The sequence below is a fragment of the Delphinus delphis genome, chromosome 20, assembly GCF_949987515.2.
Source record: "Delphinus delphis chromosome 20, mDelDel1.2, whole genome shotgun sequence".
Taxonomy (NCBI): domain Eukaryota; kingdom Metazoa; phylum Chordata; class Mammalia; order Artiodactyla; family Delphinidae; genus Delphinus; species Delphinus delphis.
Window position 1 is genome coordinate 13,091,084 of NC_082702.1, and position 14,933 is coordinate 13,106,016.

The 14,933-nt window shown below is 48.8% G+C and overlaps 2 protein-coding genes across 5 annotated transcripts in view; one reads left to right on the plus strand and one right to left on the minus strand.

Annotated features, from left to right (window-relative positions):
- SAMD4B (sterile alpha motif domain containing 4B) overlaps positions 1-122 on the minus strand; it is a 37,329-nt gene extending 37,207 nt beyond the window's left edge. For 2 of the 4 annotated variants that reach the window (XM_060000004.1, XM_060000000.1), the window contains exon 1: positions 17-122. The gene's annotated coding sequence lies outside the window, so the exon portion shown is untranslated. The remainder of the gene's footprint in view (positions 1-16) is intronic. The other 2 variants (XM_060000001.1, XM_060000002.1) reach the window with 2 other exon arrangements.
- A 6,670-nt stretch (positions 123-6,792) lies between these two features.
- GMFG (glia maturation factor gamma) lies at positions 6,793-11,584 on the plus strand. The gene is made up of 7 exons (XM_060001042.1): positions 6,793-6,855; positions 7,240-7,336; positions 7,434-7,483; positions 7,936-7,985; positions 10,614-10,696; positions 11,175-11,248; positions 11,422-11,584. Exons 1-7 carry the CDS (start codon positions 6,853-6,855, stop codon positions 11,491-11,493), a joined length of 429 nt encoding a protein of 142 aa, XP_059857025.1. The 5' UTR covers positions 6,793-6,852; the 3' UTR covers positions 11,494-11,584.
- The last annotated feature ends 3,349 nt before the right edge of the window (positions 11,585-14,933 follow it).

The window sequence follows — 14,933 nt, forward strand, 5'->3', positions numbered from 1 at the left end:
CCTGCCCACCACTCACCGCCTCGGCCTCCGCCGCCGCCGCCGCCGCCGCCCGGGCCTCCTCAGGCCTCCGCCACTGCCGTCGCCCCCTCTCCGGCCCGCGAGCTCCCCTCCCTCCTCCCTCACCGACCACCGCCGCCGCCACCGCCGCCGTCGCGCTGCGTCACCGCGCCGTGCGTCACCGCCCCTGGCCCCGCCCCGACGGGACTGCCGCGCGCCGGCATTAGCTGACGCCGCGGAGAGGAACGGTACGCCCGCCAACGGGCTGCGAGGGCAGCCCGAAGGGCGGGAGGTGTGCGCGGAGAAAGGCGGGGTCCCAGAGGAGAAGGGGGCCGCGGGGGTTGAACGAGGCCCACGAGGCCCGCCCCCCGCTCAGTGGGATTGGCCTGCTGCGCGGCTGACGGGCAGTCAGCCCGGCGGGCGGGGCAGGGGCGGGGCGCGCGCGGCGTTGCCACGGGCAACGGGCCCTGCGGAGCCCGGCAGAGCCTGGGATTGGGCCTCCCGGCCTGCAGGGGACAGTCTCGCGCGCGTCTACCTCAGCGGCCTCGAGCTAAGTCACAATTCCTGATTCTGGCGTTCAAGGCCCGGCTGTGTGACCCGCCTGCACGCTCCGCTCTAGGCCTGGGCCCCGCCACCACCTGACTGTCTAGGTTGCGAGTAACCGCTCCGGCTGCTGGAGTCTCAGCTTTCCCACCGCAACCGTCTGTGAACCTGTTGCTTCTTCTCTCAGATAGGAATTGAAAGAGAGGAAGCATTTAAAAGTGCCGGGCAGGGCTACCCTGGTGGCGCAGTGGTTAAGAATCCGCCTGCCAATGCAGGGGGCAATGGTTCGAGCCCTGGTCCGGGAGAAGCTAAGCCCGTGTGCCACAACTACTGAGCCTGCGCTCTAGAGCCCACGTGCCACAACTACTGAGCCAGCGTGCTACAACTACTGAAGCCCCCACGCCTAGAACCTGTGCTGCACAACAAGAGAAGCCACCGCAGTGAGAAGCCCGCGCCCTGCAACGGAAGACCCAATGCAGGCAAAAATAAATAAATAAATAAATAAAATTTAAAAAAATTGTTGATAAAGCGGTGGGCGCAAAGCCTTCAATAAGTGGGAGTTGTTGCTCTGACTGTTGTAACCTATTCATTCCGCACACTGTCCTGGATCAGCGTGAACTAATCAGAGCGGGGCGCTCACTCAGAAGGCTGTCAGGTGACAGAGGCGTGGTTGTTAGAGGAACCCAAAGAAAGGCAGTCGGAGTGGAACATAGAGTTCACCGCGGCCAAAAGTTTGGCCACTTGAGAGAGTTTGGATTTGTCCCGAGGACGCTGAGGAGCCATGGAAGGGCTTCAAGCCAAGGAGAGTCAGTGGGGGTTTGCAAAGATGTCTCTGGCTTTTATATGGAAGATGGATTGGAGGAAATAGAACTGGAGCTGAGAGTCCAGGGAGGCAGCTGGGGTAGGAGAGGGGCGTTTGCACCAGGGTGGGACTGTGGGGAGGGGAGGAGGAGTGGGTGGCAGGGCTGGATGCCCAGGAGGCCCGGGGAACCTGCTCTGGGACTGGGTGGCCGCAGAGGGGTAGGGAGGGAGAAGTTCAAGATGAGGCCCTCTGGCTAGAAGGTTGGGGGGATTGGGGGCTTCCCTGAGAAGGAGACCCAGAGGAGAAACAGGTTAGGAAGATGCTGAGCCCAGTGTGTGCCACCCAGCATGAGGATTTAGGCGGCTCCACACCCCTGGGGCTGGGGCTTAAGAGAAAAATTGGGGCTGGAAACCAAGATCTGAGGGTGATCAAAGATGGTAATTGAAGCTGTGGGAGTTAGTGACCTAGTGTGCGGTGGGTATGAAGGATGAATGGAGACAAGGACTGGACAGAACCTTGAGAAGAGGAGACGTATAAGGTTTGAGCAAAGGAATTGACACTCTCAACAAAGATTGAGAAGGAACAGCCAGAGAGAGAGAGGAGGAAGAAAACCAGGAAAACATGGCATCTCAGATGCTGTGAGGAAAGGCCATTTTATTAAAAAAAATTTTTAATTAAAAAAATTTTATTTATTTTTGGCTGCGTTGGGTCTTTGTTTCTGCTAGCGGGCTTTCTCTAGTTGTGGCGAGCGCGGGCTACTCTTCGTTGCAGGGCGCGGGCTTCTCATTGCAGTGGCTTCTCTTGTGGAGCACGGGCTCTAGGTGCGCAGGCTTCAGTAGTCATGGCACAAGAGCTCAGTAGTTGTGGCACACGGGCTTAGTTGCTCCGCAGCATGTGGGAATCTTCCCGGACCAGGGTTCGAACCCGTGTCCCCTGCGTTGGCAGGTGGATTCTTAACCACGGCGCCACCAGGGAAGCCTGGAAAGGCCATTTTAAAACAGAGTGGGGGGGGATATCACAAACCCTAAGCATTACCCCCTCCATTTAAGCAACAACTTTCACACCATATAGAATGGTTGTGCTCTAAGGGTGCTGGTTCATTTATTCATTCAATAAGACTTCTTGAGTACCTAAAATGTGCCAGGCACTACCCGAAGTGCTAAAAATTCAGCAATGAACGAGGCAGACAAAAATCCCTCTCTTCATGAGGCTTACCTTCTAGTTGGGGGGGACAGAAACAAATAAATACAATGTAACTTGGTAATAAGTTCTATGGAGAAAACTTACAAGGGGATTGAGAGATGCGGCTGGCACTGTTTTAGATGGGGAAAAGCACCTTTGATCAGGTGACATTTGAACAGAAATCTGAAGGAGTGAAGAGGTGAACCATGAAGGAAGGAGGGTTCCAGAAAGAGGAGCCAGCAAGTGCAAAAGCCCAGTGACAGGATCATTCACAGAACCAGAAAGGGGCTAGTGTGGGTGGAGAGGAGTGAGCAAAGAGGAGAGTATTGAAAGACAAGGTCCAAGAAGTAATGGAGGAGGGGTCGTGGCAGATGATTTAGAGTTTTTAAGGCCACTATAAGGACTTTTGCTTTCACCCAAATAATAGTGGAGCCATGAGAGGGTTTTTGAGAGGGCAGGCATGTCATCTGGCTTGGTTTTCTTTTTTGGCCACGCCGTGCAGCATGCGGGATCTTAGTTCCCCTGACCAGGGATCGAACCTGTGACCCCGCAGTGGAAGCACAGAGTCCTAACCACTGGACAGCCAGGGAATTCCTGGCTTGGGTTGTTTTAGGATGCCTCTGACGGTCCTATGAAGAACAGAGTGTTGAGAGGCGGGCAGGAGCAGAGAAACAGGGAGGAGGCTGCTGTGAGATTTCAGGCAGAAGAATATGGGCTGTGGAGGGGAGCAGTGGACCAGTTCTGGTTATATTTTGAAGTTCAGAGCTGACAATTTCTGAGGTACGTTGTCAGAGGAAACAGACAGGTCAAGGATGACTCTTAAGACATGCAGATGGATATGTCACACTGGCATTTGGATGTAAGAGCCTAGAGTTCAGGGAGAGGCCCAGCTGGAGAAATAATTAAGGTATCCCCTTTGAAAACCAAGAAGCTGTTGCTATCAGGAAGACAGGAAGATGGATGGAAAAGAGAAGGGGACCAAGGACTGATCCCTGGGACACCTGGCTGTTAAAAGGAGGCTGACATATGATCCTGCAATCGCACTTCTAAGCACATATCTAGAGAAAACTATAATTCGAGAAGATATATGCACTGCGATGTTCCTTGCAGCACTATTTACAATAGCCAAGACATGGAAACAACCTAAATGTCCATCGACAAATGAATGGATGGACCTAGAGATTATCATACTAAGTCAGAAAGAGTAAGACAAATACCATATGTTATCACTTATATGAGCAATCTAAAATGTGACACAAATGAACTTATCTACGAAGCAGAAACAGACTCGCAGACATAGAGAACAGACTTGTCGTTGGAGGGGTGTGGGAGAGGGATGGATTGGGAGTTTGGGGGTAGCAGATGCAAACTATTATACATAGAATGGATAAACAACAAGTTCCTACTGTATAGCGCAGGGAACTGTATTCAATATCCTGTGATAAACCAAAATGGAAAAGAATATGTAAAAAAAGTATGTACATGTATAACGGAATCACTTTGCTGTACAGCAGAAATTAACACAACATCGTAAATCAACTATACTTCAATAAAATTAAAAAAAAAAAAGAAGGTCTGGGGCTTCCCTGATGGCACAGTGGTTGAGAGTCTGCCTGCCGATGCAGGGGACACGGGTTCGTGCCCTGGTCCGGGAAGATCCCACATGCCGCGGAGCGGCTGGGCCCGTGAGCCATGGCCACTGAGCCTGCGCGTCTGGAGCCTGTGCTCCGCAGCGGGAGAGGTCACAGCAGTGAGAGGCCCGCATACCGCAAAAAAAAAAAAAAAAAAAGAAGGTCTGAGCAGGCACAGCCAGAAGAACCAGAGGAAAACCAGGCCAGGGTGGTGTCCTGGAAGCCAAGTGAAGAAAGTGTTTTGGGCATGGGGAGTGATGGATGGTGTCAGATGTGGCTGACAGGGCACAGCAGATGAAGACTGAGAATTGACCATTAGGTCCAGCACCACAGATGTCCTTGGTGGCCCCGACAAGTGTATGTCATTGGAGAGAGACAGGAGTGAGTCTGCTGGGAGAGAGTTGAAGAGTGAAATGGGAGGAGAAATTGGAGGCAGTGAGTGTGGACAGTTCTTTCAAGAAGTCTTGCTGAAAAGGGAAGGAAATGAATGGGCAGTGGCTCGACGGGAGACAGGGTTTTTAGCTTTTAAGATGGAAGACATAACACGGCGTGTACGCTGAGGGAAAGATTCAGTAGAGGTGAAGACATTGATGATGCAGGGAGGAGAGCAGCTGCAGCAATGCCCTTGAGGAGGTGAGAAAGGGTGGGATCTGCCCACTGCTATGGAGGGAAGTCAGTACAGTGGGCCAGACATCGTGGGGCTGGATCCTTTAACAATTCTCTATTGTTTGCTTATATTTTCTCACGGAAATGAACAGGTTTCTGATCAATCACTTCCCTTTTATTTCTCCTTTATATGACAATTAGGACATTATATTGATTTGGGGGAGAACTTATGTGTATAACTATGTTGCGTTATCTAGGAATTTCATTTCAGGATGGGAACTTGGCGGGGGGGGGCAATACAAAATGCTCTTAATAAAAAAGGAGGTATTGGTCTGATATGATGGAACACCATTGTTGTAGCACCATTATAAGGCCCATGAGGTTGAATAATTACAGGAAAAAATTCATCATTACTTGGGTGCTGTGGAGTCTTCTCTCTATTCTCCATTTCCCCATCAACCTAATAAGTGGCAGTTTGACCAGCAAACATCTCTAAGTTCCCCCTTTCAGCTCTGGAATTAAAATATTCCAGATTGGGTGGGTGGGAATCCAGGAAGTCTTCCTGGAGGAGGAGCTAAAGAGCTCATTATTCAAAAAAAATAAAAAAAAAAGAGCTCATTATTCCATTATCAAAAAATCTACAGATAATAAATGCTAGAGAGGGTGTGGAGAAAAGGGAACCCTCCTACACTGTTGGAGGGAATGTAAATTGGTACAACCATTATGGAGAACAGTATGGAGGTTCCTTAAAAAACTAAATATAGAACTACCATATGATCCAGCAATCCCTGCGCATATATCCGAAGAAAAACATAATTCAAAAAGATACATGCACCCCAGGGACTTCCCTGGTGGTGCAGTGGTTAAGAATTCGCTTGCCAATGCAAGGGACACAGGTTTGAGCCCTGGTCTGGGACGATCCCACATGCCACAGAGCAACTAAGACTGTGTGCCACAACTACTGAGCCCACGTGCCACAACTACTGAAGCCCACGTGCCTAGAGCCCGTGCTCTGCAACAAGAGAAGCCACCGCAGTGAGAAGCCCACGCACTGCAACGAAGAGTAACCCCCACTCGCTGCAACTAGAGAAAGCCCGTGCACAGCAATGAAGACCCAACGCAACCTCAAATAAATAAATTTATTTAAAAAAAAAGATACATGCACCCTAATGTTCATTGCAGCACTATTTACAATAGCCAAGTCATTGAAGCAACCTCATGTCCATTGACAGACAAGTGGGTAAAGAAGATGTGGTACATACATACAATGGAATATTACTCAGCCATAAAAAAGAACAAAATAATGTCATTTGCAGCAACATGGATGGACCTACAGATTGTCATACTGAGTGAAGTAAGTCAGACAGAGAAAGACAAATACATGTCACTTATAGGTGGAATCTAAAAACAATGGTACAAATGACCTTATTTACAAAACAGAAATAGAGTCACAGATGTAGAAAACAAACAGGGTTACCAGTGAGCAAAAGGAGGGGAAGGGATAAACTGGGAAATTGGGATTGACATATATACACTACTATACATAAAATAGATAAGTAATAAGGATCTACTGTAAAGCACAGGGAACTCTATTCAATACTCTGTAATGACCTATATGGGAAAAGAATCTAAAAAAGAGTGGATATATGTATATGCATATGTTTGCTATACACCTGAAACTGACACAACATTGTAAATCAACTATACTCCAATAAAAATTAAAAAAATAATAAAGCTCATCATTACCTACTGTGTATTGAGTGTGTCCACCATGCTGGGAGATATGTGAAACTATTTTATCCTCATAACAATCCTGAATCAGAGGCGTGAAGTTACTTAGCTAGGGCCACACAGTAAGGCAGCATTCGAACCTGGTCTGGGTGACTGCAAAGCCTGGAAGGTCCCAGCAGATGAGGGGAAGGAAAGAGGGGGAGGAGTCATCTGTGACAGTTGTCCCAGAATGGGCATAAACAGGATGTGGTGTTAGATGAAACCTTTCCCCTACCCCACACCCTGCCCCCTGTAGCCCTGGTCCCCACCCCTAGAGGACAGCGGAACCCAGAAAAGAAGAGGCCTGTGGACAGAAAAGTCATGGTTGGGGCCAGGGTCGTATGGAAAGGGCTAGGGGCTGGAGTGGGGCTGGGGCTAGGAGGACACCAGGGTGAAGGGCAGGCTGTGGAAGGGAGGTCAAGGCTGGGGGAAAAGAGACTGTGGTTCCGGGTTTAGCCCAGGCAAGCAGATCCCTGGGCCACCCCGGGCGTTGCCCAAGGGCACCTGCTGAGAGGGCTCGAGTCCAGCCTCTGCTCTGCAAAGGGGCAGCATCTGCCCTGAGGGAAAGGAGCCTTTTCCTAATGTTCACAAAGGCAATCTATGGGCTATTGGGTCTTCCTCCTCATTAGTAGATGGAAAAACTGAGGTTTGGGGAAGGGGGCAGGGCTGAGGCCAGGCGACTCAGCTCTTGCTGGGCTCCTCTGACAGTCTGACTCCCTGGTGGTGTGCGAGGTGGACCCAGAGCTAAAGGAAAAGCTGAGGAAATTTCGCTTCCGAAAAGAGACGGACAATGCGGCCATAATAAGTGAGTGTCATCTTCCCTCCTGGAAGGATGGGGTATGGGGACAAGCGTGGGGGCAGATGGGAGGGGCCTCTAACCCCCATGTGCCCTCCCTCCTCAGTGAAGGTGGACAAAGACCGGCAGATGGTGGTGCTGGAGGAAGAATTTCAGGTGAGGGGATCGGGGGATGGGACCTCCAAGAAGGGCAGGGTGGGACTGGGAGACCCAAGCGACTGTGACTGATGCTAAGAGCCTGGCATGGGGGGCCAGAAAGACCCGGAGGTCAAGTCCCAACTTAGCTGTGACCCTAGGCGAGAGACTTCACCTGTATGGGTCTCTCTTTCTTCATCTGTGAAACGGTGATAGCAGTCCCTACCTCTTAGAGTTGTCTGTGGATTCAATGATTTAATCCTTGTAGGGGGTTTAGAAGAAAAGTGTCTTAACACCTCTGGGCTTCAGTTTGCTCATCTGTAAAATGGGGATAACAATAAGACCAACCCCTCTGGGATTTGGGAGAGGTCAATGAGTTAATCCATGTATGTGTATTTCTTGGACAAGTGCCTTGGCACACAGTAAGTGTTCATTTAATGGCAGTCTTTTTTTTTCTCTCCCCTCATCCCCAGAATATTTCTCCAGAGGAACTAAAAATGGAGTTGCCAGAGAGACAGCCCAGGTATGCTGCGGGAAGGAAGGGGACGGTCAGGCCATGGGGAGAGGGGTGACGATAGGGATACAGACTGAGGGACTGTTTGGGTTCCAGTCCTATTCATGGGCTCGGGATCTATGTCTCTGAAGTCAAATGTTCCTGTCCTAGGACTTTTGGTTTGTTTACCAAAATTTTATTGCAGAATTTTACACTAATAGTCATATGTAATGTTAGAGTTTGCTTTTTTTTTTTTTTGTACAAACCATGTCAGGTTTTGGTCTCAACATTGCACTTGCTTCATTTAAAAAAAAAAGTTAAAATTTCCTTATTTTTCAATACTTGGGCATACTTTGAGTAGCAAAGGATTTATTTGACCTTCAATGATTGGGGAGAATCCTGTGTGAAGCCAGAGGAGCCTGGTGCTTTTGTGTGTGGAGGAGCTTTTCGACACTTCTGTGAAAACTGGTCTCTTTAGGTTTTTCATCTCAACTGATTTTTGGGTGCCCTACAACTCTGAGCCTCAGAGTTGAGATCTCAGGCTCTAGATCTCAGCCAGGACCAGCATCCTGGGCGTCTGACAAGTGCAGTCACACAGGGCCCCGTACCCAGAAGGGAGCCTTGAATGCAGGGCTTGATGCTCTACGACTACCTGCTGCCTTGAAATTCTTTATAGTTATATCTTTGAATCTGTGTTTTGTGTGAAGTGTGATGGAACAATGGAGCATGCGCCGGGGGCTTGGAGCCTCCCTCAGCTCATATCTCCAGCCTGGATGGGTTCTCAGCTACCCATTCCCTGCATTGCCCAGCAATGGCTGCTGCCCTCTGTCCTAGGCAGGGGACCCGATTACAGGTTCAGGGAGTGTCAGGGTCAGGGTCGGTACTCACCCCCTGCATGACAAGTTCCAGGGTGTGCCTTTGAGCATTTCCATTCCCTCTGTGAGTGTCCCCATGCCCAAGAGAGCGTGATTTTAAATAGGAAATTTTAAAAGATCAATCTGAAGAGAGACTGCAGAAGAAAGGAAAAAAGCCTTTCTCCTGTGTTTATAAAAAGGGGCCCTGCATTTTCATTTTGTGCTGGGCTTGGGAAATTATGTAGCTGGCTGTAGTCTCAGCCCCTGATTCTAGTTCTCTGTATAGTAAAACATAGTGGTTGAGCACTTATACTCTACCAGCCAACTTCCTGGGTTCAAATCTATCCATAGAAACTTGGGCAAGTGACTTCACCTCTCTGGGCCTCAATTTTTCCATCTGTAGTATGGGGATAATAATAGTACCTACATCATAGGGTTGTTGTGAATCAAATAAGCACTTATTTATTTATTTATTTTGGCCGCACCACTCGGCATGTGAGATCTTAGTTCCCTGACCAGGGATGGAACCTGCGCCCCTGCAGTGGAAGGGCAGAGTCTTAACCACTGGACCGCCAGGGAAGTCCCTAAGCCACTTTTTCTTAAAAAAATTTTTTATTGAGATATATTTGACATATTATATTAGTTTCAGGTGTACAACATAATGATTTGATATTTGTATATACTGTATTACAAACTGTTCACCACCATAATCTAGTTAACATCTGTCATCATACATAGTTTAAAAAAATTTTTTTCTTACGATGAGGACTTTTAATATCTACTCTTTTAGCAACTTTCAAATATACAATACTGCACTGTTAACTATACTTACCATGCTGTACGTCATATCCCTAGGACTTATTTAAAATAAATAATGGGAAATCAAATAACTGGAAATTTGTACGTTTTGACTCCCTTCACCCATTTCGCCCACCCCCACCTTTGGCAACCACTAATCTGTTCTCTGTATTTATGAACTTGGTGGCTTGTTTCTTTGTTTTTATTTTTTAAATTCCACATATAAGTGAGATCATAAGACATTTATCCTTCTCTGACTTATTTCACTTAGCGTAATGCCCTCAACATCCATCCATGTTGCATATGGCAAGATTTCGTTCTTTTTTATGGCTGAATAGTATTCCATTGTGTGTGTGTGTGTGTGTGTGTGTGTGTGTGTGTGTGTGTGTGTATACTGCATCTTCTTTATCCATTCATCCATCAATGGGTACTTAGGTTTTTTCCATATCTTGGCTATTATAAATAATGCTGCAATAAATATGGGGGTGCATATATCTTTTCAAATTATTGTTTTCATTTTCTTTGATAAATACCCAGCAGTGGAATTGCTGGATCACATGGTAGTTCTATTTAGCATTTACTATTATTATTATTATTTTAATTATTAAAAAGACTTTTAATTTTGAAATTATTATAGATTCACAGAGAGTTGCAAATATAGTACCCCTTATCCAGTTTCCCCCAATGGTTACATCTTACCTAACTACAGTACAGTATCAAAACTGGGAAACTGACATTTATACACTGTATGTATAGTTCTATGTTATCTTTTTTAAAAAAATTAATTAATTAATTAATTTTAATACAGCAGGTTCTTATTATTTATCCATTTTTATTATTATTTTTTAAATCATTTATTGTGTTTGAGGCTAGTACCCTGCGTCTCAGTTGTTAACCCTAGGTTCTCAGACTCAGTCAAGATTTCAAGGTTGTGGTCTCAGGTAATGGGCACTGGGCCTGGGCTCCAGGCCAAGTCTTGAGTTTGGATTCCCTCTTGCTGCTGTAGGTTCGTGGTCTACAGCTACAAGTACACGCACGCCGATGGCCGAGTGTCCTACCCCTTGTGTTTCATCTTCTCCAGCCCTGTGGGTGAGACACAGCTCTACTCATCCTGAGAAAGTGGTCTTAGATTCTGTGTGAGGGTGTGTAAGTGTGTGTGTTTGAGTGCAAGTGTGTGTGCATGCCTGTGACTGGTGATTGTGTGACTGTGTGCATGTGTGTAGGTGCCTGTGTGAGAGTGTGGTGTGTGTGGTGTGAGTCCTGAGAGGGCATTGGGTGGAGGTGGAGGCACAGAGCCCCCATCCTCCTTAGTCCTGAGGCGTATAAGCAAACTCACTTCTTCCTTTTACCTAGAAACCCCTGTCTGGCCCCAAACCAACTCCAGGGACCCTAAAATAACTTCAAGCCCCCAAACAAACCTGGGGACTCTGACTATAGCCTCCAGGGACCTCCTTAGAACAGTTCCTGGGACTCTTAGAAAACTCCAGGGTCTGCAGGACATTACTAGGGCCTTAGAGAACACTCTGGCATCCCCCAGTCATGCTTCCTCCTTCTCTTTTCCACACAGGCTGCAAGCCTGAACAACAGATGATGTACGCAGGAAGCAAGAACAGGCTGGTGCAGACGGCAGAGCTCACAAAGGTCTGGGCCTGGGGCTGAGGCTCCCGAGTGTGAGAGGGAGAGTCTGGACTCCTGGTCTGTGCCATGAGGGGGCTGGGGATCTGGGTTCCTGGGTCTGAAGGAGGAGGGGGTCAGGGCCCTCACTCTTTTCGGTTCCTGAGTGGATTATAATACTGAGCCCTCTCTCTGCCCAGGTGTTTGAAATCCGCACCACTGATGACCTCACAGAGGCCTGGCTCCAGGAGAAGTTGTCTTTCTTTCGCTGACCTCTGGGCGGGGGACCTGAACTCAGGCCCCCTAGGACCTGAACATCTGAGACCTTAAAGAAATTAAAATACAAGAACTCAGAGACCCTCAGTTCTGGCTCAGTTTCTGTTCCTCACTGTGGGCTGTAGGTGGCAGTCCTGCAGTACCAGCCTTAGGCCAGTAGAGGGCAGGCAGATCCAGCGGACGCCTGCTGAGGCCTGGGAGTAGAAGGGGATTCAGTACCTGTTCCTCTGAAAGAAAGGGAGGGGCCTGCAGGATTTCCTAGGGAGAAATGAGGGAGGCCTGGTCTCCTAGAGGGATTGGGGGGATATCTGAATCTGTGGAGGGGCCACTCCCAAGGGGGACAAGGACACCTGCGTCCCTGAGAGTAAAGAAGGCCGAGTGCCTGTCTCCCCACCTCTCACCTTCCCACCCTAGCAGGCATTAGCTGGTACCTATGCTAATTTTCTCAGTAAGCCCCCACGCAGGAAGACTTTAAAGGCAGAAAAGTTGTTGAAGTTGCTATAAAAGTGAAATAGAACAGCTTCAGGGGCTGGGGAGTTGCTGGGGGTGGGTGGTTTGTGCAGTTGGGTAGGCCTGAGGGCCCAGGTCTGGGAAAGATTAAGAGGATCCAGGACTCTCAGTGGAACCCCGAGGAGTATGAGGTTGAGGAGGCAGGAAAGGGACACTGCCTGCCCCTGTCTGGAGATTCTTCTTTCTTTCTCTGTCATCTCTGGGTATTTGACTCTCTCAGGCTTTCTGTTTCTGAGGGACATTCATTGAGCACCCACAGTGTACCAGGCTCTGAGGATTCTGAGATGGGCAGGTTTTCACAGAGTTGAATCACTGTCTCTCTCTGCCTCTCCTCCAGGTCTCTGATTGTTCCTCTCTCTGTCCCTAGATTCAGGGACCTGGGAACTCCCTCCTCCCACCCTTTTCCAGGTTCCCAGTTGAGAGGTGGCTGCTGCCATGGTAACAAGGACAGAGTGACCTTGGGCCCTGGCTGCCCCTCCCCCGGCCCTGTCATTCCTGGGGGAGGGTCCACAAGCCCAGCTCCAACCCTTCCCCTTCCTTCCCAGCCTTAACATGTCCTCATCACCCCACTCTGTCCCATCCCTTGCCCCTTGTCCCCAGTCAGGACAAGCCCTTTGCATGAGGGATTCAGGATAGAATCGCTCTACACTGGACTATAGAGAGATCCCCACTGCCCTCAGTTTTCTGTGGGGAGAGGGTTGGGTTGAGCGCCTCTCCTCTCTTTCACCCATGCTGGTGCCCCTATCCCATTTCTCTTGCTAGGGATGTCTCTACACATCCCTCTGCACAGCCTCAGTTCCTGAAGGCTAGAGATGAGGAGATAGGACGGGTCATTCAATGAAGAGGTCAGCAACTCCTGGTCTGCAGGGATCAGAGAGGCAAAAGGACTTGTCCAAGGTCATGAACTTACATGATCAAATGGATAATAATAGCCAACTCTGATTGAGGGCTTCCTATGTGCCAGGTACTTCTATAAGCACTTTACAGGTATTAACTAATTTAATTCCTACAGTAACCCGTGAAGAAGGTACCAGTTTTATCCCAATTTACAAATGAAGAAACTGAGGCACAGAAGTCAAAAATACTTGCTCAAAGCCACACAGCTAGTGGTCTGTACAGTTAGAACTTTAACCCAAAGCTATCCTGTGGTCCACGGCCACTCCCTCTCTTAGGCAGGGGATTCAGGGAACCCGCTCCTCTTCCTCTACCTCCTCTTTCTCCTCCCACTACCCCCCACACCACGGTTAAACTGTCTGCCTCCAGGTTCATGATTGCAAACGATCCAATCAGAAAGAGGCATGTGCAAGGACTTGCCCAATCAGGAGCAAGGAGTTTGGAAAGCAGGGACCAATCAGAGAGGGTGACTCTGAGGGGCAGTCCAATGCAGAGTAGGTTTGAGTAGAGGGCTTGTGGAGGGACCAATCAAAGAGGTCAGAACAGAATACCGCTGTACAATGCAAAGTGGGCTCAATGGGGCGTTGCTTTTGGTTTGGGGCCAGGCCTTTGAGGGGCGGTACAAACTGGGAGCCACCTCCTCTCTTTCCACCAACCTCCTCTCTAGGTTCCCACAAATCCAGGCTCCCTAGGCTTTTCCTGGGGCACTTCTCCCTGCTAACCTTGAATGTGAGCAGGGCTTATGTTGAACAGGTGAAGACTGGACGTTAGGTCGGAGCTGAGAATGGGGTACCCAAGTTAGGCTTGAAGGGCCAGTGCTTAGGCTGAAAGCTTGACGCTTTTGGAGTGGAGCCTAAGGTGGAGGGGTGGGGCTTAGGTGGGGACAGGGTCCAGGCTGAAGAAGTATGAATGTTATAAATTTTAGGGTGGTGACTAAGGTAAAGGGGTGGGGCTTGGGCTGTGAGGGTGAGACCTAGGCTTGAGGGGTGTTATTTAAAGTATTTATTTATTTATTTTTGGCTGCCTCGGGTCTTAGTTGCGGCATGTGGAATCTTTCCTTGCGGGGGGTGGTGCGTGGGCTTCTCTCTAGTTGTGGCCCGTGGGCTCTGGCCGCGTGGGCTCTGTAGTTGTGGCACATGGGCTCTCTAGTTGTGGCGTGTGGGCTTAGTTGCCCCGCAGCATGTGAGATCTTAATTCCCCGACCAGGGATAGAAACCGTGTCCCAAGCATTGGAAGGGGGATTCTTAACCACTGGCCCACCAGAGATGTCCCGAGGGGTGTTATTTATTTAGGTCAGATAGGGGAGAGATTTTGCTGTGGGGTGGGGCCTTAGAGACAGAGGGTGGAGCCTATGCTTGGGGGCAGGGCCTAAGTTGTTGAAGAATTAGATTGGATCTCTATTAGCTGGTCTAGGTCAGGAATTAGGGCCCCAGGGAATTAATCATACTATCAGCTTCCACCTGTTGCCCTGTTTTTCAGGCCATCTCACATTCCCTGACCTCATGGGGCATTCCCCTGCCTCTGGGGTATATCCTTCCCTTTGCAGGGACCCCAGGCTGGGAGATCCTGTGTATTCCTGAGTGTGGGCTCTCCAGTGAGTCTGCAGCAGATCTAGCTTCCAGACCCTCTCTTAGGAGGAGTTCAAGAACACATGTTTACCGAACACCTACTGGGTGCCAATTACTACTCTGGACACCGGAGAAAATTGGTGCCCATGCCACCTCCTTCAGGTGGCTTACATTTCAATGACTAGACAATAAGCAATAAATGAATAAGTAAATGATAAATAGGTAAACAACAAGCAAACAAGAGTATTAGCAAGTATTAGCAAGAGTGATAGGGCTATGAAGGAAATAAAATGAGGTGATGGGATGATAAAAATGGTGGGACCCATCTGAGTTTTGTGTTTTTTTTGCCGCCTCTTTAGTCTCTAGAAGAGTCCTCTGGTTTTTTCCCCACCAACATTTATCATGAAGAATTTCAAACATACAGCAAAGTTGAAATAATTTTACAGTGAACACCCATATATCCA